Here is a 23,924-nt window from a genome sequence, read left to right on the forward strand (position 1 = left end):
AAATGTGTATTCGGCCACCCAAGGAATAGGAAACGCCCCTCTGCCATACGTCGCCTCATGGTTCATTTGTGGTTGTGTGGTGGTGGTGGTGTGGCGTTGCCCATATAGTTGCATCCGGTAGTCCTATGCTTTGTTGGAGGAACAAACCAACACACTGTTTCTACGTTTTGCAATACAACCGTACGTGTATCTTGTAACCCAAAGGGTCATGTGACATAACCGCTGTGAAGCGCGCGCGTGTGTGTGTGTGTGTTAGAGGCTAAGATAAACATTAGAAAAGTCTGTTACCCAAATATTTTTTTGTATTATGGTGTAGCTTGACCTGATGCTCAGGTTAAATGAGTGCTCTTCCCATGTTGTGCGATTTTCATAAATGTTTTTGTGGGTGAGTGTGAGAGAGATTTGAGTGTTTCAAGACTTCAATCACAAAGAGTTTACTTTAGTTAGACTACAAACATGGCCGCTGAAGTGTTTATACAATTCAAAGCCAAATAAGGGAAACCATGAAAAAATAATAAAAGTGCAAATATCCTCCATGTAGGGCCTGGCCTGGCCCCGTCACACCCTTCAGCGAGGTGTAGGGGGGTGTAGGTAGAGCTGCAATGAACTGCCTTGGTACAGTTCTGGCACGCATTCTCTGGTTCAAGCAGTGTGCTGGACTGCATGTTATCTGTTGTTGACATGGTGGTGATCTTTGTGTTTTTCGTTTTCAAAGGAACACTACAGACTAATCTGAGCATGACAGTTTCTGAGCTGTGACTATCTTATCGACAAAAAAAATGGAAAAAATTAATGTGCACGAGATAGGTGGCCGTGTTCAAACAGAACTTGTAGCTTGTGTTCATTCACGTCTACTGTCGGTAGCAGCGATGGAAACCCACTGATGTTAACCTTTATTGCCTATCAATAACAAGCACATGTGATTATAAATATAGCAAAGAACCGTTTTCTTTTCCTATGTATTGCATTGGAGGATGGTATAAGTATTGTTAGGTAGAGAGGAACGTGCAGAAGGAAACAGTGACACGCTCTGGGTTTATTGTGTTGTGCTGTGTTCTGTAGCAGGGCTCCCCTCGTTATGGTCGTCATGCTGGTGGCTATGCTGTAACGCTAGGAAAAAATGTATAGAATGTGTGACGGAGGAAGAGGTCTCTTTACAGTGCACACAGAAGGAAATGGCAAAACAAAAAGCTCCTTCACATGCATGGTTAAATATGAACATGCTTATTTGTCATCTATTTGGATGAAGTAAACCTCTAGTGTTCCTTCTTCAGCACGGTAACCACCGTGGGCATAAAGTTAGAAGGAGGATCTGGGATTTCCCCCCCATCCCAGACCCTTTAAAGCTTTGTAAACAAAGGAGGTTTAGATTAGCGCTGATTACGGCGGGCATATGTCCTCCTGTCCGGTGCACTGCCATGGACACGGCCTCCTCGCGGTCGAGTCAGTGGGGAAGTTTTGTTAGTTTACACAGGGTGTTATCAGTTGAGATGCCTTAAGTATTTAACAATCATAATTTATTACTAATTGTAGATATGTACGTCATTTTATAACGTTATTTCTTTTGTGGGGGGTGGGTGGTTTAATCATTATTTATTTATATAGAAATAACTCAAAATGATTTGGGACAAAAAAAAACGTATACCTCATTTTTGCAATGATTTTAAATGGGAATGCTTTGCATGCAGTTGTACTTTGAAAATGGAAAACAAAAAAAGCCCTGCTTTTTGCCTCCGTAAGCTGGCTGTGCATTGTTTAATGTGCTCGGCTGCCTTCTTTCTTTTCTCTATCGTGTGGCCCTCCCTCTCTTTCTGTCTCTCTCTCTCTCTCTCCTCACTGGTGCTGTGGCTCTTGGTAACATTCCCTTCAATGCAATCTCTGATCTCCTATGCTATGGCCTCGTGGACAAACTGAAACGGAGGGAGAAGTGAATGCTTTGGGATTTCTTTGTTTTTGTATTTTTTTTCATGCTTTTTCCTGATCTGCTGTTTTAATATGGGAACCCTCTCACTGGCATCATGCAATTCCAACATAGTTTAATATTATCTGCATATTCTCTGCCTCTCGAGCTAATGCACGAACCTGAAGCGACAATCCCTCTGCGATCTCATGCTTACTGCTGATTTCAATCCTTATTTAGTATTTCTACTATTTCTCTCCATGCACAACAACTGCAGCAATGTAAGGGCCTCACTCTGTGTTTCTATATCCATATTATCATTAAAAGAAAACATATTCCCCAAAGAAAACAAAAGTCCTTCATTTAAATGATTCAATTCCCTTCAAACTATATTGATTAAGAATATGTAAGACCAGAGGGGCAAGTTTACCTGTAATCTCATGCATAAAAAACATTTACTTATTAATGTATTTCTCATTTGAATTATAAATATTCAGAATCCTCTTATATATCATGAAACTCGGGTGACGACACAGGATTTCAAAGCACAACCTTTCTAAAAATGCATGTTCTTCTCAGGTTATAATGTAGTCTAAATGGTATTGTATATGGTGGAAAATACATACAAAGAATAAAACTATTGAATACATTTTTGCTGCTGCTTCAAATCCGAAGAACTAAATGGACGGATAATATCCCCCAAAAAAGTGCCAGTGAAAGGGCTGCCAGCATCTGTGTATGAAATCTGTTGTTTAGCTGAGACTGCGCAATGTTTTTCAATATATATTTATCATTAATATTTACTATTTATCATTAATATTAAAGCAATAGCTCAATACGGATGATTGTGTTGATGAAGTAATGGATGAGCATATTATGGGTAAATGTTACAATTCATTTGGTGGAATTTTGTAATTTATTTATTACTACTAATAATAATGATTTTGAAGTTGCATTGCTAAACCCAAACTCTTCTGATTTGTTTTTATATTTCTTTTACTTCATTGCTTATATATTTTCCTTTTGTATGTTCCCTTTTTTTGTAATAAACTGGATAAAATATATGGTGTGTGTGCAACTGGTCATTTACTTTTTTTTTTAACTTAACTTTTAGAAGCTCAAATTGATACTCTAACACGCGTCTTGCTTAAAATCAAAGTGATTGCTGTGAAATTTTGACCATAAGAAAATAATTGACGAAGCTTTATACATGATGAAAAAAAATGAGTTGATGCATTCCTGATCCATATGCAAGCGGCCATCTTGTATATCTCCGTTCTTCTCTTTGGCACCACCTATGGTGAGAAAAGCGAGTCTGTTGGCTCCGCCATACTCTGGTGTAACAGGCCACTGCTGGAGAATGGAAAACGCATCACTAATTGCAAAGCTTGTGATTTGAATGCCTGGCGTGATAGTCGCCACTGACAACCATTTCCTATTCATAACACTGCAGAAGATGCAGGGTTTTCATTGGTGGTCCACAGGCTCAATCCACATTGTTTTGGCTCATCTGGTGGTTGATGGTGACCTTTTATTAAAATGAAAATCTTTGGAGATCCTAGAGATTGCCACTTTAAAAATGATAAGGATGGCAACTTTATATATACCTGAAGAAGAGAATAATTGTCAGTATGAACTCTCAATTTCTAATTGCTGTTGATAAATTACGAAATGAATGTAAAAAAAAAAAAAAAGATATAAAGCCAACATCAGTTCCTGAGCGTTGAGGTTTTCAGTACACTTTTTTATACTTATCCCATGAGTCCTTAGGCAATAAAACAAAACCTCCATACCAAGGGAAGTCTAGGACGTTGGGTAGTGTTTGTTTCTTGGGGTATACTCATCAGTATTTGGGGTAAATAATCCTGAAGATCTGTCCGTCCGCCTTCTTGGTGTCCAGCCACTTCCCACACATAAAGACGGTGGTGACCCCGTTGGCGGTGTTGGTGACCTCCACGCGGTCCAGCAGCCAGCCCGGACTCAGGCCTGTGTTGTCGTGCTCCATCTTCACCCTGAGCAGCTCACCCATGTCCAGCATCTCCAGGACAAAGCGGTCCGCCTGCTCGCGCTCAAACAGGTTTCGAAACTTCTGCCGGAGCTGCCTGCGGCCAGAGTCACCGTTGGTGCCGTAGAGCGTGATGAAGACGTTGGCGTCGGTGCCGGCGCCCTTCTGGTCCGCCGTGATGACGATGATCTCGTACTTGACAGGCACCAGGCTGCTGGCCTTGCTGGCGAAGCTCTCCACCGTGCGCGTGCACTCGAAGGTCATGAACTCGTCCCGCTTGGCCGAGAGTGGGATCTGAGCGTTGCACGCAAAAATGTACCTGAATGGATGGGGGGGGGAAGATGGCTGATGATTGGGACTTTTATTATACAAAAGATATTATTGTTGTAAATTAAATATTAAACTGGACCTGAAAAATAATCATTCACAATCGTATGAGAGCATATACTAGTAAATTTGTTTTTGTTTTAGCAGTAACTTTTCAAGTCAAAGGGTTGATTGAGGGGTGGGTCTTATAGCTCATCATGGACAAACACATCATTAAATGTTTGTCCACTGAAAATCTATCTCCTTTTTACCAGCACATTGATTGAAAAGTCCTGACCCAATGGATGGATCATAGACCACCAACAGGTGTCCCTCATAACACTCATCATGAGTCTGCTTCTTCAGGGCCCTATATACATAGATATTGGAATATAAAATGTAGAATTTTGTATATTGTACAAATGTATGTATGTAAGAAAAAAAAATCATTAGCTAAACCTTACAAATGATCAATAATATCACTACTAGTTCTAGTTCTGCGTTATACTGTACTACTGGTCTCTATATTTCATCACGATAAAATATTATTACGGTTATATTGCAATGTAAATTATTGTCAGAAAGTTACCTAGCAAGCATCGATTCTGAGCATTATTCCACCCGCTATCATTGTGTAAAGTAAGGATCCGTCAAATGTTCACAACAGTTGTTGATGGGGAGCGCATTATTGTGACAACGTATCAATATTTATAGACGAGAATTGCTGGAAGTTAGGATTCATTTATTCGATGTTATTTTTTCCTTAAAGACGTCTGCACCGGTTTTACCTTCAAAAGTATGGTACTAGGGATAAGGGCTCCAGTTTCTTTCCCTACTGGGCTTAACATTTCTCTTAATTTAAAACAGCCAAATATATTTTAGAATAAAAATAACACAAATGTACTTAACTTCACAACTTTAAATGCAACCACAATCTACATCAGTCAGTCAAAGATGAAACTCACTTTCATATGAACATGTCTGACTGCACACTGGCATTCTCTCATATTAATTTCACACTTTGTGTTACTGCTTGTCTGGACTTTTGGAACATTTATAGAGAGTTGCATTTGCAATCGCTTGTCTCTTTTCCTGTGTTTTCTTATTTCTCTCCAGGTTAGGCTGTTGGAGCAGAAGCGAATTACGCTTCATACATTGAACTCTGAACGCTGGACACAGATAGTATCAGAGTCCCCCATATCAATGAGATCAATGCAGACTACCAACCTTCCTGATGGAACCACCTTGAACTTTATATTTTGATGCCAAAGGAAACACATCACTGGTTGGAGGAGTCTACTTTGAAGGCATTATTCCAATATTGCAGCGGCATTGGACATTATCTCAGTCCAATCAATTTCTTTCACTGCGCGCAAATTGTATCACAAGAAAGTGACGCTTTAAGATTCCTAATATCATCCGGAGGGGCACATAGCTTTTGGCTGTGATATTATATTAGATAGATATCTTTACATAATATAATATAACATTATTTAGATATAGAGCTCCAGGACTCCGCCCGGGGCTCCAGGACTGTTCTAGAATATTTTACAGAACACGGCCAAAAGCTTTGTGCGCCTCCAGATGATATTATGAATCTGAGCCATTGCGATAAATCCACTGTAAACACTAGCGCATGGTACCGTGGCCGCAAGCTGCTCAGAGCCACACTACCACCCTCCACCTGGACCCGCCTCTCTCCACCTCATTAGCATTTAAAGCTAAAGACACAGAAACGGCACGCTTGTGGAAAGCTCATTGTGGGACTGGCTCGTAGTGGCTGTAATTCTGCACCAATGCTGATTTGGGGAAATAGACTTTAGATAAAGTATTAGGGGACCACTAAGACCTATATAAAAGCATCCAAATAGTAGCACGTCATGGGATCTTTAAAGTCGGCTGCTGATTCACTGTATATGCCAAATGAACCGATATGTCAGTTGAAAATCAGCTCAGCATGGATTTTCTTACAGCGTCCATTCTTAACTTTAAACATAAAAGATGTCCGTCTTTCCTAGCTGACCTCCCGGGAAAACCTCGTCCGGTCACGGAACAAGCAGGGAGAGGCCATGGCTCGATAATAAATATAATTCTCTCATCACTAAAAGCTGTTGACCCTACGCAGTACTGAATGATAATTAGAGATCCAACCCAGCATCACGCAATTTGTGCACATGCTCACGAAAATGTATCGATTGAATCGTGTTCAAGAGCGCGATTGTCAGACTTTTTTTGTGCTATACAAAATAAGATGTAAACTAATGCATTTTTAATGGGAGTGTTTCTCAGACTTTTTCGTGCTACACAGAACGACATTTAAACCAATACATTTCAAATGGGATGCATGTATGCATACGTGAAAACCACAAATGCCGTGTATCATGGATACTTTGGATTTTTGCAGCAGACTTCCAAGAGATCAAGTGAACAAATGCAGTTTAACGATTGTTATGTTTTATAACTCCGGTTCTATTTCATGTAGAACCGGAGAGACTACGCCTTCTGAGCTTGTCCCGTGTGCTAGCTCCCGCAGCTTCAGCTGACCCTCATTTGTGGTGTCACCAGCATCTCTAGACTCGTCTGACCTTTTGCTCTTAGATTATATTACATCATCCTCTTGCACCCACTGCCACCTCCACTTGTTCTTTAGCCCACATCCAGGTCACCTGTCGCAGTGCATCTAAGCAGATATTGCATACCCTAAAGCTAAAAAAAAGACCTTCAGTCAATTGTTTTTCGCAACATTCCTGAGAGGGTCCTTTTAGGCATTGACATTGTGTGGACTTGATAAACAATGAATGGTGATTACACCTCAGTGAAGGTCTTGTCGGCCACAATTGACAGCGCCACCGAGGTGGTCCTGGTGGTGCTTTAGGTGGTGTGTCTCGCCAAGCTGGTGTGTCTCTGCAACTCTCGGGGTCATGCAGTGTATGGGACACAATGTTGCGAACTGCTATAACCTGGGCTCCCGTCTGGTCATTCCCATGCTGCTCGCCACCATACTCTTTTCGGGGAAAAGTTTATGGCAAAGGTTGTCTGAAACGGCCTAACAGCATGCTTCCTGGCCTCTGTGAGGATTTAATCTTCGCTGCAAACCATCTCAATGATAAAAACCCACAGGGAACTGTATACATTGAAATCTTTGCAGGGGAGACTCTAAAGCAGTGAGCAATTTTTCTTCCCTGGGTTTTCACGCTCCATTGTAAGGGGCACTCGTGTTTTCTCACTTGGAAGGGCATCTAAGAGGGTACCTGGATGGAACCTCAAAGTTATCCCATTGGAAAGGGCACCTCTATGGCACCACATCACATTGTATCTAATGGGGAGGCCCTTATCCATTAGAGGAGCACCTAATTGGGCACTTCATCATGTTTGCTCACCTGTAGGAGTTCCCTAAACAGCACTGCATCACATCTCTCCTGGAAAGGGAACCCTCTGGGACACAATCGTGTGGGGGCACTCTTCCATTGGAAGTGCACCCATAAGCCAATGGGCCTTCCCCTTGTTTTCCACCACTCTAGGGTACACATTAGCGATGTCATGGGGGCACTATGGGGAGCTCACCCCCCCTGAGTCTGCCAGAGACTGTGAAAGTGTCCCTGGTATAATGAGTGGTATCTACACTAGTTTAGTCTATTACGTGCCCTGGTACATGAACGTAGCAGACCCATAGTTAGTGTTATGAGCAGCACCTGTTGGTCCTACTAGGATGGCTCTGTGAAAAGTCTCCAGGGGAGGTATTTACCTGTTCCCCATCTCTTTTTCCGTGACGATGACCTCCTCCACATGCCAGAACGCCTCTCCCTTTACTTTCTTCCCGTCCTTGGGCGTGTGGCCCAGGCAGATGCTGGCGATGTCACCCACATTCTTGGAGGAGAAGTCAAAACTGTCCACACCTCCGCTACATTAGAAAAGAAAATAACTTCAATTAATTCTCTAATTAATTAGAGTTGTATTAGTGCTTAGGACCAAATCAATCAGAAGACTGTGATTGGATGTAGAGAACAATCAAAAACCTCCACATTCAGCAGCTGAGCTAACTTGACTCTCTATTAAGACAGTTCTGTTATCATTGGATTTTCATTTAGTCATTGCTTCAGGCTCAGGGGTTTACTGTAGTGTCTCACAATTGCCAGACTGGCTGTTCTAATAAGGTTATTTCTGCATGTTTTTAACAAAAACGTAATCAGTTTTCATTGAGTGTGAGCATATAAAAAAATTGGTTAGTTGGTCCAGGGTACTGCAGTTGTGTCTACTACTCGCTGATACACATAAGTTTATCTTAAAATGTCAAGTCAAAAAGGTTGGTGTCATGTGCTAATGAGTATGCTCAACAGCTTACAGGAAAGGATTGACAGAATACCACGATAAGCTGGAGAAGCCTAGCTATGTTCCTTGGCAGATTGGATATGTGCCGAAAGAGCCCCAGCAGGATCAGGCACCCAGCTAGGGGGCCAGCAGCAGCAGGCACCAAGCTATGGTGGCAAGAAGCAGCAGGCTCCAAACTATGGCGGCAAGAGAGAGTAGGCACCAAGCTACAGGCAGCAGCCTCAAAGGCAGCAGGCATTTAGCTATGGGCCCCAGAAGCAGCAGGCACCAAGCTACCGATCCCAGAAGCAGCAGCCTCCAAGAATTCTTACTTAAGAACTGCTATAATTCCTTTAAAGTATGAAAGGTTCAATGACTATGGAAATGTGTTTCCTGAAGTTCGCTAACTGACCACATTATAATTTCTAACAGGTGGATAACTGGAGTTCCTGCAATGAAATGGTTCTACAATGCTAGTACAGCAATAAAATTGTCAATTTAAAATGTTTTTATTCTATTATTTTATTGTCTGCATGCCAAGAGCTGTCATCAAATTCGGGGGCCTTCACTGACTCGATAAGCCTGATACTATCATACGTTTAACATGTGCACGGCTGCGACTTGGCTTAGCCCCATGTGCAGCAGAATGTCCTAGCTTTAATACAATAGTGTTAGAAAAAAGAGGATTTGACCATTTTAGTATGTCGTCCAGAAATATAGTACCCTTATTCTAACTTGCAATATCTTAACGGTAGTGAAAATGGTAAGGACATGCATAGCAGCATCCTTAGCATCCTAAGTTTAATAAACATGGTTAATTTAGAGCACTGAATAGACCTATGTTGGTCTTTAACAATTTTATACTCGGCTTGATTATACCTACAAAGCAGAAATCAACAAACTTAATATCGCTGCTTTCAAAGGTTATCGCGGGTTTGTGTTAAAGATTGGCCGAATCGTGCTTCCCTTGGCCCTGCACCCTCTAGGTTGAACAATTGGCTGGGTGTGATACCTAGGTAAGATTTGCCCCAAGACCTCAGTTGCTCTTTGATCAGTAATTTAACAACCATGGGGGGTTAGAGACAGAGCTCTGGCAGGGAGACACAAGCTAACAGGAGCCTATTTTGTCATCGCCTGAGTTCAAATAGGATAAGCTTTCATTCTGAAATTCCTGCTGAGCTTTTTTCCCTTTAGGTACTTCTATAACCTTGAGGTACTTCTATAACCTTTAGGTGCTCTTATAACCTTGAGGTGCTTCTATATTAGGTACCTCTATAACCTCTAGGTGCTCTTATAACCTTGAGGTGCTTCAATAACCTTGAGGTGCTCTTATAACATTGAGGTGCTCTTATAACCTTAGGCATTTACAGTATATGACCTTGAGGTGCTTTGCTACTATAACCTTGGTGCTCTTATAACCTTGAGGTACTTATATAACCTTGAGGTGCTCTTATAACCTTAAGGCCCTAACCCTTAATTTTTTCCCAATATTTTGAAGATTTGCACATAGGGGGCATGCCCTGCGCATCCATCCTGACATCAGGGCCAGACGGGGACTATACATGCAGCGGCCGTGCCTGGGAGGTCCCTGCACCTCACCAACGGCCCCTTACAGCCACTATGAGGCAAGCTTCTTGTTGAACTCTTTCTGTGCTTGTCATGGACAAGAGATTTGAACCTGGAGAAAACCTGGAACACAGAGGGTTAGCTGGAAGATAAGCCCGCCCAGGGCTGCAGGGATGTCTTCTCTCGTCTCGTTTGGTTAGATAATGGCAATGAATAACTTTATGGTAACCAATCGGTATGCATCAAGTATCCATTTAAAGGAATTTCTACACTAAATCACAAAATAATAAGTGTGTTCACCCACGCACTACGGTAGGTTATTTAAGCAGGGATTGATGTGATGCTTTTGAACAATGACATAATGGCTTTGCTGGACCTTTGGTGGATATCAGAACTTCCATGGTATAATGTTCATGTATTATAATACAGTATGTTAATATATATTACATATTACTTGTCTCATCACCCGCTTTTTAAGTAGGATCTTGTGAGGATGCTTGCAATTGTTTAAATAACATATTTAGTCCAATAGCAAAAGCTTAATCTGGAATAGGACATCTCCACGATGGAGTCTTCATAGGAGCCCAACACTCAATGCACTGCACTGTATATAAGGGAAATAAAAACATAAAAAATATATATGAAACAGTTGCTCTGAAATTTCCAGATAGCCACTCTATCTTCCTCTAATGTGTACAGTTCAAGTCAAATACAAAAGTCAAATAAAGAAATGATACATACATACCGTTTGCACTGAAAGGTTAAAATACCACTTCTGCCTATCAGGTGTGCAGCATTTCATTTAAATACAAAGGCAAACAACAACATTGAGCCTGTTGTTTCAGTTCAACCAGTGACCCTCTTACCTGGCGACCTTCAGCCCAATCCTCGGTTGTAGTCGTAGTATGAAAGCTGTTGGAGAGCAGGTGAATGGGGAGCTGTGCTCTTGAATGCCTCTTTGTTGAGTTGTTCCTCCAATTATCAAAACGTACCCGTCTGATTCTTCTTTCGAGTCTTGAGGATACATGTGTCATGTAGAATGTATATTTATTCCTTTAGAATGTAAAAACTCAAAAGGTTAATAAATATAGTTAAATATAGTCAATAGAGTTAGGGATTAAGATTGCTCAATTATGGCCATTTTGTTGAACATCAGCCAAAACAACTTGTCAACACTGTCAACACACTTACGAAAAGTATTCTAAATTGTATTGAAGTGCTTATATGAATAAACTATATAAGCAAATTTATAGATTGACGTAATCACATGGAAAGTGAATTTTCAAGATCCAGCATCAGCTTCAAAGTAAAATATAATTTTTCAGACCAAAAACACATAGACTGAGTTCCCTCCCATTAATGATTGTTGTGGCGAGGGGACTTCAACGAGTCACAGAACTGAAATAAGGGATTTACTGAACTCAAGAATAATGTCTAATGGCAGGCAGGGAAAAGGTAGGGCAGGCAAACAGTTACCAGGAGAAGATGGTTTGGCCATGGCCTGGTCGACCAGCAAGGGGTCGTAATGGGGACAGGTAGTTTGATAGGCCAGATGTCTGCGACCTGCAGGTAGTCTGATAGGCCAGGAGTCGGCGACAGGCGGGTCGTCAAAAGCTGATGTAGGCAGTGGCTAAGCATGGCGTGGAGTACTACGTCACCACGGTTGGCCCCCCAGTCTATGCACGAGCCCGGCGCCTCGACTCTGACAAGGAGTTCCCCACCATGGAGTGCCTCGGCATCGTGCGCCGTTCCAACAGTCCGTGCGCCTCCCTGCACATGGTGACCATGGCTGATGGCGGTTGGCGTCCCTGTGGTGATTTCCGTCGCCTGAACAACGCCCCCACCCCCGACCGGTACCCAGTGCCGCACATTCAGGACCTCTCCGCCCACCTGGCCGGCGCCGCCATCTTTTCGAAGGTGGACCTGGTGCGCGGTTACCATCTGGTGCCCGTCTGCCCGCAGGATGTCCCCAAGACGGCAGTCATCACACCCTTCGGCCGTTTCGAATTTCTACAGATGCCTTTCGGCCTCAAGGGTGCGGCACAGACGTTTCAGTGCCTCATGGACTCTGTTCTGCGGGACATGCCGTTCCTGTTTGTTTACTTGGACGACATTCTCGTGGCCAGTGCGTCCGCAGATGACCACCTGACGCATCAGTGAGCATGGTCTCATCGTCAACCCGGCCAAGTGCGAGTTTGGCCGGTTGTCCCTCACTTTCCTCGGTCACCATGTCAACCCGCAGGGGGCTTTTCCCCTCCCTGCCAAGGCGGACGCCGTCACCAGTTTCCCACGCCTGCGCACTATGAAGTCCCTACAGGAGTTCCTGGGCATGGTGAACTTCTACAATCGTTTCCTCCCCCATGCGGCCCGACTCATGCAACCATTGTACAATGCCTTGCAGGGCAGGAGGCCGGCGGACATGTTAGATTGGTCCCCAGAGATGACTGATGCCTTTGATGCTGCCAAGACCGCGCTGGCCAACGCTGCTCTGCTGGCGCACCCGTCTCCGACCCCCCCTGTTGCTCTTACTACGGACGCCTCTGATTACGCCGTGGGGGCTGTCTGTGAACAGTGGGTGGGCGGAGCCTGGCAACCGCTGGCCTTTTTCAGCAGGAAGCTCCATGACAACGAGAGGAAATACAGCGCCTTCGACAGGGAGCTACTGGCTCTTTTCCTCGCCACCGAGAGAGAGAGAGGGGTTAGAAGTGCTCCTTGTCATTACCCCGCTCTCAGGTGACCAACGAGCCCGGTCGTTTCCATGTCAAGTTGAACAGACAAGACAAGTAAGGCCCAAGATGGCAAAATAGGCAATTCAGGCAGGCTATGTTCTGCATACAGCAGTCTCTCTTCTCAGGGTGAAGACATAACCCGGTTGCCTGGGCTCTTGCTATGGATGACAAAGAAACTCACGGCGGGACTGGCAAATGCTTAGCGGTGGAGAATGGGACGTTGATGATGAAAAAGAAACAACTTTTGCAGAGGTCCTATACCTGTGACGCTTGCGGAGCGGGTTGTCAACACTGATGCAATGAGCAATTAATTGGTTGAGGTTGTGACACTCCTCATGAGGAACCAGCTCATCATTGATACTGTCGTTGAGTGCACACTGGAATGCCCCCTGCATCGCCACATCATTCAAGCCGCTCCTGGCTGAGAAGGTCTGACACTTGATGGCCAGGATGGAACAGCTGCAGTGACCCTGGCAAAGAGAAAAAGTCTGGGCCTTGCAGCCCAGTGGATGAACTGAGACCTTACCCATCTTCTGAGCTCTCGTTTTCTGTATGAGAAGCAGATTGCAGATCAATCCCCACAGGGCCCATGCCCAGGCGAGAGCAGCTTCTTTAACGGCTCCATTCAGGTGAGCGGTGGGTTGGTATGTCTGATGCTGTTGTTTGAAGACCAGGGAGCATAGCACTAGGAACACGACAGGACCCCAGGTCAGGAAAGTGGGGAGGAATAGCCGCTACCTCCTGCAGTGCTTGGTAGGAGGGATACCTGCCAGTGATGACTTTTTCTCTTGTTCACGTCACACAGGAAGAGGTGGAGGCCGTCATCAGAAAATTGAAGCCGTCCACCTGTGCACTGGACCCCTTCCCTTCAGCCCTGCTGAAGACCAACTTCTCTGCCGTCCCTCCACTCATCACAAAGATCATAAACCACTCCTTCCTGGCTGGCCATATCCCACCTGCATTAAAAACAGCTGTCATCAGACCACTATTGAAAAAACTCACCCTGGATCCAGAAGTTCTCTCCAACTACAGGCCCATCTCCAATCTTCAGTTCCTGTCAAAGGCTCTGGAGAAAACAGTTGCAGCACAACTTCAGGATCACCTCATACAAAATAATCTGTTTGAGAAATTTCAGTCTGGTTTCCGCCCTGGCGATAGTACAGAAACAGCTTTGTTCAGGGTCAACAACGACCTCCTGATGGCAGCAGACAAAGGTTCCCCATCATTTCTCATCCTCTTGGATTTAACAGCTGCTTTTGACACAGTCGACCACAATATCCTCCTCCACCACCTGCTATACACCATTGGACTCACAGGAAATACACACAACTGGGTCACCTCTTACCTCACCGGCAGAACCAAGCACGTCGCCCTTGGCAAAGCCAAATCACACACCCACAGTGTCACCTGCGGTGTCCCCCAGGGCTCGGTGTTGGGCCCCACCCTTTTCTCCATCTACATGCTTCCCCTGGGCAGCGTCATCAGCAGGCATGGGTTATCTTAACTTTGCTATTCTGATGACACACAGCTATACCTCAGAACCACCCCCCCACTTCATCTTGCCCCCTGCCAACATCCACACTGACCACCTGCCTGGAGGAGATAGAGGCATGGAGGAAGCTCAACTTTCTTCAATTGAACAGCTCTAAAACAGAAGCCATCCTCATCGGTACATCACATCAGCTCTGCCACTCCCACATCACCAATATAACTTTCTCTGGCAAAAACATTCCCCCTGCCACATCTGTCACCAACCTGGGTGTTTAAATGAACCAGCAACTGAACTATGACACCCACATCAATCACCTCCGCAAGACCGCATTCTACCACCTCAAAAACGTTGCCAAACTCCGGCCTACACTCACCCAGGCGGATGCAGATAGGCTCGTCCACGCCTTTGTCTCCACCAGGTTGGATTACTGCAATGCACTCCTCATCGGGATCTCTGGCAAGAGCATCCAGAAGCTCCAGTACATACAAAACAGCCCTGCCAGGATCCTGATGAGGGTGCGCAAATATGAACACATCACCCCCATCCTCAAATCCCTTCACTGGCTCCCTGTCACATTCAGAATTGAATACAAGGTCTCCCTCCTCACCCACCAGTGCCTCAACGGACATCCCCCCCCCCCCCTACCTCAAGGAGCTCCTAACCCCCCAGACCACCTCTCGCACCCTTCGCTCTGCATCAGCACACACCATCAGACCACCTAAGACCAAGCTCCACACCGTAAGCGATCAGGCTTTCTCCGCTGCTGCCCCAAGACTATGGAACGCCCTCCCTGACTACCTGAAGGCCCCACAGACTACAGCTGTTTTTAAACTAAACCTAAAGACCTTTTAAAAAGCCTTTTGCTAATTTGTCTCTTACTGTATATGTATTATATGTTTTAACAACCTTTTTTTTGTCTCTTTTAAACTCTGTAGCACTTTGAGATTTTCAAATGTAAAGTGCTCTACAAATAAAATGTATTATTATTATTATTATTATCATTATTATCATTATTATTATTATTATTATTATTATTATTATTATTATTATTATGTTTGTGGTTCCACTAGTTGTGTTTAGCAAGATGAATGAGCACTTTTTGTGTCCGGCCTGATCATCACAAGATTAAATGGATGTCCTCTTTGTTCTGGTCACTGACCACTGTTGAGCCCTTCTTGGTGCCATCTTCTCCCAGGACCTGAAGCTGGAGCTCAACATCAGCTCTATCTAATAAGCAGAGACTGTACGGCCTGCGGCCACTGAAGAGGTCCAACCTGCTTGGTTAGAAGCCATCTGCCTTCATGTTACGGTTCAGTTCATATTTCAGCAGAATGAGATGGTTTTTGCTCTGTATTTGTGCATGAATCATGTATTTTGTTGTAAGCAGTGTAGGGACCTTAAAGGCCCACTATGCAACTTTTTTAGCCAGAATTACATTAATTATGCTGGTTGAGAGTTATTCTGATGGTTCTGCAACCATTTCTGGGTCGTTTGGTGGGTGTGTCATTGCCCCATGTCACCTCTCCAAGGAAAAAGCGCATATGCAACTTGCTCTGTTCGGACCGACACAATCCGGATGTGACGCAGCGGAAATATCCAATCGCGCCTCGAAAATGTAGTCGGATTGTAGTTTCGAAAATGCTTTACGGCACAGACAAACACCCAAACATGGCACCGGCTAGATATAAACAGCCAGTTGCGAGGCAATTGTTGCATTCATCATGGATCAATCGACTGATAAGGGACCCAAGAGGCGACTGTCGGTGGAACAAAAGAAGAATGGACCAGAAAAGAGATCAGACACGAGTGAAAGGGGAACTATGCAACTTTTTTGGCTTGATTTACCTTAATATAACAGGCTAAGAGTCATTGCGATGGTTCTATTATACATTTTTGTTCAATTGTTCGTTGTTTCGACTCCCCCTTGCGCATCTTGGCGGAGAAAAGGAATATGTTTCTGCCGGCGACCCGCCGCCCACTCTCGCGGGAGTCTCGGGTCTCGCGAAGTGACGATTGACGAATTGCTTTACGGCACAGACCCCCAAACACGGAACCGGCTCGATATAAACACAAGTAACTAAGGGATTGTTACATTCATCATAGATCAGCCGACTAAAAAGAGACAGAGAAACCCAATGTCGGAGGAACAGAAGAAGAGAAAAGGGAGACTGACCAACAGAGAGGCCAGACACGAGTAAACGTTGGGCAATCTTTTCAGGAATAGCGTGAACTGAAAGAAAAAGAAGACTGCAAATCAGACGCCGACTTGGCCGTGTTGCTTTTGAAATTGAAAGTACCCTTGGGTGAACTTTGTCTTCGTGGTATTCTTGATGTTGATAGTCTCTGTACAAATGTGTTTTCTTAACCGTTTTGTTGTGAGCCCTGTATGTTTCTAGCTTGCTTGGTTGCAACCATATAAACACCTTTGTTTCTATGGGTGTTTTTCTGTTCGTCTGTCTCGTCCGGTCCCCCAGATACAGACTGAATCCCCGAATCCAGGTTCTTGTTTATTTAGATTATTATGTTGGCCAACACTCTTACACTGATTGTTCTGTTCAAGCTAAGTTAAAACAATTATAATCTAGGATATAAATTCTCCCCGTCAACTATAAAAAAGGATGGATTTATGTTTATTGCAATACAAATACACCATTTTAAAAATGTATAACCTTGCCTACACTTTATGAACATCTACTTCGGACATGTCTCCACGCATTCGCCGGCTTCTTTGAAAACAAATGCACATGCTCGCGTAGAAGTGCATGGGGAAGGGTCGTCAACGAGTTGTTACGACAGTGTTGTAAAATATCTACTACGAAGCTGTAGGGGGCGCTGTGTAGAGAAATGTGCGTGCCAAAACCAAGAAAACAGCGAGGAAATGCCCGAAGTTGCATAGTGGGCCTTTAATTCTAAGCATTTAGAAAAAACTGTTGACAAATATTTATTTGTGATTATGCAGCTGATGCCAGACCTTTGATGAGCCGCTTATTGTGTTGGAAACGAGTGCGATGACAGTTTTGTCTGTGTAAGTGTTTCTGGCTGACCGCCTGTTTTTAAGAGGGATGGCTGCTAGTAAAATTAAGTGGTTTTATGCGACACCTAATATCCAACAATTTGGTGATAATGTTGCACTGGAATGATCTTCCTAATTTCATTTATCTTCCCCAATGGTTTTATAACCAGATTCCAAAGAAGAATGAGTCTTTGGAAAATGTTTTGAAAATGTATGAAAAATTAAACAAAAAGGCTTTCACAAGGATAGCTATGACTTTCTCACTTTCTCAACAGCTGTCTTTCCAACAACCAACGCAATCAGATCAGATGAAATTTGCCAGTTAACTTCTTCAACCAAAAAAACGATTTCCTTTTATTTTGTCGAAGTAGCCCTCCTTTGCTTCCTTTTTCATGTTATTTGGGTAAAAATCGTGCATTTGTTGCACGTGCATTGTTGCATGTTCACATGGTCCAGTCGTTTTTTAATCATGGTGACCCATATCTTAAATCCAATGCTCCAGAACCGTTTAGGCTGTATTGGTGTTTGGCAGCTGTATTGATTTATTTTGGTTCAGATCAATGGTTGGAATCCATTCATCAGTAGTTCTGACTAATTAAGCGATTTTTCGATACTTACCGGTTAATCCTTACTACCCTAATATACATATATGTGTATATATATATATACACATTTTGATTGTAACGTACAAATGTAGTACAAACTATGGCTGCATTTCTAAGTCATATACATTCATTTGATTGTTTCCATGTCAACTTATTTTTCACAAAGTCAAACAAACGAAAACACCCAGATCAGTAAAAGTATCCCTGAAGCACCGTACCGCTGAAACCTCTTCTTCTTGGATGAATTCTCCAGGGTGAACTCTTTGGATCTTGCCTTCTTTCCCTCCAGGATCACCCAGCCATTCTCCTTGGTCTCTGCATCATCGGTGTCTGCCGTGGTAACACTAATCTCATATTCTGGAAGAAAGAAAGAAACACGTTCCTTCTAGGAAGTATGTCTATTCCCTCTATGTCGGAACTGTTACATGAAAATGCTTGCATCATATAATAATTAATAAATAATTATATCGTAGCCTCATCCACTCGCCCAATTGAGTTTTCTTTGGTAGAAAGGAGAGACGAAAGCAAGCATAAATCCACCTGTTGTCGGTTTCTGGCCCAGGCTCTGTGCCTCCTTCCCCTAAAGTTGTGCTACAACATAGTTGGACTGCGGGATCCATGACCAAGATGAATGTCAATATAGATTTAGATATGCAGGTGAACATACAATTAATAGTTTAATATCTAGGCCAACAAAACAGAAGACTCACACCCAAGACACAATCAAGATCCCATAATTTAAAAACCTCTCAGAATTTAAGAATTGTTTAAATAAAGACGCTCAATACAAATAACCCGGCCTATCATTAATTCCCTTTGATAGTCTTTAGTCGTTTATTCGTCCCTTGATCTGACAGGACCTTAGCATGACGTTGTGAGGTCCCAGTCTTACTGGTCTTCTCGTTGAAGTCCAGCTTGTCGTTGTTGGCACAGGGCAGCTCCCTCATGATCTGCCCATCGTCCTCGTTTTTGGCCAGCCAGCGGTCGCACGGAAAGCGGAACGTCTGGTCCATCACCTCGTCCTTCACGTCGATGTACTCGATGTGCCAGCCGGGAGCAGGACCTGCGGCCAGCCGGGGAGATAAAGGAATACACATTTAGAGTTCTTTGTAGGACGATAGAACTAAGATTAAGATGTACCTCATGCATCCCGGTTGAACATGTCTCACAGCAGAAGTACAGGAAATTAACAACAACTAGAAATCCTACAGTTCCTGAAGAAATTGTACTACTTTGCTTATATGTGCGTATATTCATATGTTATTTTATGTATGTGTATACATGTAAACTGATGTTTATGTATATTTTATTGTAAGTTTACTTTGTATGTGTACTTACGTATATATACATGTGTATATATACATATCTATACGTATATGTGTATGTGCATGTATAAGTCTTAGTATGCCTACATATGTTTAGCTATGTTTATGTATTTGCAATATGTATGCGTACATATATATAGGTTTGTGTACGTATGTATGTATGCACGTATGTAAACGTGTGTTTGGCTATGTGTAGGTATGTCTAGGTGTACACATTTGTATATGTACTTATTTATACAAATGTATGTGTACTTGTGAATATGCATGTGTACGTGTATGCATTTATTAGATGTAGATTAGATATTAGACACATTAGATATATTACATATGAGAAATCAGCTCATCATGCTGAACATTTTGATACATAAAATGTGTGGGAAATATTGAGGGAGAAAATTGAGTTCATACATTTTCCTTGGTTTCAATATTTTGATGGGCCAGACACATGAGATTTCTGATTAACTTTAACTTCAAAACTTCAAAACCAAATGTAATATTGCTTGTGAAAGCTATAGCACATGATTCCACTATAGTACCTAGAATATGATATGACATGTCTTTCCATGTTATTGTTTGTGCGAGTAGTTGATGGCGACCAAAAAAAGTGTAAAAGAAAGAAGAGGTATGCAAGAGAACAGGACTTGTCTGCGTGCAGCAGTGCAATAATACTTCTGCAGTGCCGGCACCACTGAACTTTGACTGCCCAGCCCAATCTTGATGGTCCATTTTACTGCACTGCTGCAAGAGTGTGATATTGACTCTTGAAGGCTTTGGTGTGGCATTTTACTGAAAAACCTCATGGTCCATCTTCACTGTTCATATGCTTGTAATATGCAAGAGTAATTCAACTCCAATTTCACATTACATACAATGTGACGATAAGTTATCCTATTAAATGGCTTTTGATATAATATCAGAATTTTAAGAACACACGTGACCTGTGTAAACTAATTACTATTCATTAGTACAAATCTACTATAATTGAATTATATTAAATACAATTTCTAGTTATTACGCGGAAAAAAAACAAAGCAAACAAAGAGTGTGTTTTCTGACCTTTGTTGTCATGCCACACACGTACTTTGGAGAGCTCTCCTAAGCTGAGGATGTCTGAAAAGCGGAACGTGTCCACCTGCTTCCGTTCAAACTTGTTGGATTTGCTGGAGTCTCTCAAGGTCAGAGTTCCCGTGTCTCCATTCTCTCCGAAGATAATGAGCCAAACATTGGCGTCCGTGCCAGCCGCTGAGAACATAAATATAAAGAGTCTGCTTAACTCTTCCTCCTTACGATATCACAGGTTCACCTAAAACAACACAATCAATGAAACCCTGCTGGGATACAGACAAATACCAAAACATTAGAATTGAACAAATGTTCCGAATCTCAACCAGTACTTCAGTACTCCTGTTTCAGTCACAACATTTTACAAAATATATCTAGATAGTTTCCACTAATTGAAACACATCATGGTCGGTTTGAGTCAGTATTCATATAGTCTATGTGCAATACAACTTCTAAACATGGCTGGCCATGGCATTTGGACCTGCTTTTTACTGTTGTAGAGCTTTACGATGGCTCTATAGAGAGGAGTGTTACTGCCCGACGGCTTGGCGCCCGGTCCAGGGGCAGGTCTGCACCGCTAGACACACGGACTAACACCAGCCTCCGTAGACATAACAATGGAACTAGGTAGCCTGTGTAATTGCATATGTTGTTTACTTTAATTATTTAAGCTTTGCTTTTACAGGTTGTGTAATCTAGCCACCCCATTTGTTTACTAGTGTCACCTGGCCCAGTCTGATAAGACTCTGGGCCTGGGTAAGGCTTCACACCTGTGGCACTTTAAGTAATCAGTGGGCACAGGTTAAACCAGCCATCTCCATACATACAGGGGAGATCTCATGGATGGCAGCGGAGCACCCCTGCCATGTTCATTATCATCCTTTGCAATAAACCGGATTATCACCACCACCCTGTGCCCTTTTTCTTGAGGAGCCCAAAATAAGTCACCTAGGTTGAGTGCGGCATGAAGTGGTCACAAGAAGCCCCTTATGCATATAACTCATGCATGAAACTCTGGCCTTTAGGTAAACATCTCCCTCCTTTCATGTTGGGACAATAGCCTTCTCGGGAGGGGGTGAAACTGTTAAAAGACCCCAAACCACAAAGACAGTTAGCTTAGCTCGGGGCTCACTATGCTGGACTGCTATATGCATACATTTAATTAGTTATTTTCAACAGCAAATGTTTGCTTTTGCATTTAGAAGTCTCATCTGTCCTAGTAACGCAGTATCTCATAAAGGAATGGCCTAGACACGAGTGAGACCACTGATACCACCAAACCTCAGACCGCTCACAGTGGGCTGACTGGAAGCAGAAGTAACCAGTATACATTGTATAGGGACTGTAGTTTAGGGGCTTTACTGTATGTATATGTAGGGGTTGTACTGTATGTATGTATAGGGACTGTACTGTATGTATATGTAGGGGTTGTACTGTATGTATGTATAGGGACTGTACTGTATGCATATGTTTGGGCTGTACTGTATAGGGACTGTAATGTATGTATATGGTCTCTACTGTATGTAGTGTATGTATAGGGGCTGTACTGTATGTATAGGGACTGTACTGTATGTATAGGGGCTGTACTGTATGTATATGTAGGGACTGTACTGTATGTATAGGGACTGTACGGTATGTATAGGGATTGTACTGTATGTATATGGACTGTACTGTATGTATAGGGACTGTACTATATGTATAGGGACTGTACGGTATATATATGGACTGTACTGTATGTATATGTGGGGACTGTACTGTATGTATATGGACTGTATGTATGTATAGGGACTGTACTGTATATGTAGGGGCTGTACTGTATGTATAGGGACTGTAATGTATGGATATGTAGGGTTGGACCGACCTGAAACGTCGCTGGTCTTGACATTGATGATGTATTCTGTGAGCTCCACCATCTCCTCGCCGTCCACCACTGCCGCCATCTCAGAGACCAGGGTGTGCTTGGGCCCCAGCGTCCTGGACAGCCAGTCCTCGTAGGTGAACAGGCACTCTTCTTCTGTGGTCAGGTTACGCAGAGTCACCTGGAAGAACACAGTGGAGCTTCAGCTAGTGAACGATGCAGAAGAGCACCAACAGGATGGTTTGGGAGGGCACATGTGATCACATGTCATTTATCAAGTAATGAGCAGATGAGTGCACAGTTTAGTCAGAACTTAGTATGTACCATTCCATGATGTGGCTAGATGATCATGTGTCAATAAATTCCTCTGAATTTTGTGTTTTTTTTCCGAGGACGTCTTTGGTAATCTTTGCCTTGAAGCACGAGGAGAGCCTTCAACTGTCTCATTAACTGTCATGATAACATGATTTAATGAAGCACCAATAGAACTGCCTCATTAATGCATGATATAATGAGTTAATGAAGCATCAATAGAGCCTCAACTATCTCATTAACTCATACTATCATGAGAGTTATGAAGCACCAATAGAGCCTTCAACTGTCATTAACTCATGATATCATGAGAGTTAGTGAAGGACCAAGAGAGCTTTCAACTGTCTCATTAACTCATGATATTATGAGTTAATAAAGAATCAAGAGAGCCTTCAACTGTCTCATTAACTCATGATAGCATGAGTTAATAAAGCACCAAGGGACCTTTAACTGTCTCATTAACTCATGATGGAATGAGTTAATAAAGCACCAAGGGACCTTCAACTGTCTCATTAACTCATGATATCATGAGTTAATAAAGTACCAAGAGAGCTTTCAACTGTCTCATTAACTCATGATATCATGAGTTAATAAAGCACCATGAGAGCCTTCAACTGCCTCATTAACTCATGATATCTTGCCTCTGAAACTTTTGAGCAAATACACAAATTTGTGTTGTGTTGTTGGATGTTGGGGTTTGTGGGTTGTCATTGGTTGAGGACAGTACTTGGTGTGGTTCCTGACTGTTCCTGACTGCTCTCTTCCAATAGCTCATACCATATTTCAGGCTAACTTTAAAGTATTTTTTTCAAGGAAATTAGAAAACTATAAAAAATTATTATCTTGTCTATAATTTTTTAACTAGTGTACTGATAATAGTAGTAATAGGTATTCTCAAGTCTCAATAATCAAAAAAACATAACAATATTTTATATTGGTTACATTACAAAATATAAAGATGAATCATAAACATAAAAATAACATGGCCTCTCTGATGTCTACTCAGTGATTGTTATGGTGTCTGTATTTCAAATGAATGTGTTCCATTTTTCTATTTTTTATTAATCCAAATCTGTATCTATTGAACATATAAAGGCAGACAAACACAGATTTTGTTTTTCTCTGTTGATTGAAACTAATACGTCCTCTACACACCAATACGTCACCCACCAACAGGGGGCGCCATGTAACAACACGGTACACGCTCACATGGTAGGTAATGGTTACCATGATGGTAGGTAATGGTTACCATGATGGTAGGTAATGGTTACCATGATGGTGAGTGCCTACATCGTAGGTTCCCATGGTGTGGTAGCTTGCCTTATCGAGGAACCAGTCGGGTCGGCTGCCCGTGCCATCGATGCGGACCCTCATCTTCTTCAGTGGAGCGATGTCATCAATCTCTAAGTTGAAGGTGTCCTGTTGGCCCCGCTCAAACCTTAC

General features: G+C 42.8%; 1 protein-coding gene across 1 annotated transcript in view; it reads right to left on the minus strand.

The window, feature by feature from the left end:
• Nucleotides 1–1,450: 1,450 nt before the first annotated feature.
• Nucleotides 1,451–23,924, minus strand: part of LOC115532180 (lipoxygenase homology domain-containing protein 1) — a 72,045-nt gene continuing 49,571 nt past the window's right edge. The window contains exons 34-40 of the mRNA XM_030341772.1: nucleotides 23,802–23,919; nucleotides 22,173–22,350; nucleotides 20,306–20,491; nucleotides 18,817–18,987; nucleotides 18,143–18,281; nucleotides 7,957–8,112; nucleotides 1,451–4,224 (exon numbers count right to left, since the gene is read on the minus strand). Of these exons, the coding sequence (XP_030197632.1) occupies nucleotides 3,744–4,224; nucleotides 7,957–8,112; nucleotides 18,143–18,281; nucleotides 18,817–18,987; nucleotides 20,306–20,491; nucleotides 22,173–22,350; nucleotides 23,802–23,919 (1,429 nt within the window). The 3' untranslated portion in view covers nucleotides 1,451–3,743. The remainder of the gene's footprint in view (nucleotides 4,225–7,956; nucleotides 8,113–18,142; nucleotides 18,282–18,816; nucleotides 18,988–20,305; nucleotides 20,492–22,172; nucleotides 22,351–23,801; nucleotides 23,920–23,924) is intronic.

The sequence above is a fragment of the Gadus morhua genome, chromosome 19, assembly GCF_902167405.1.
Source record: "Gadus morhua chromosome 19, gadMor3.0, whole genome shotgun sequence".
Taxonomy (NCBI): Eukaryota; Metazoa; Chordata; class Actinopteri; order Gadiformes; family Gadidae; genus Gadus; species Gadus morhua.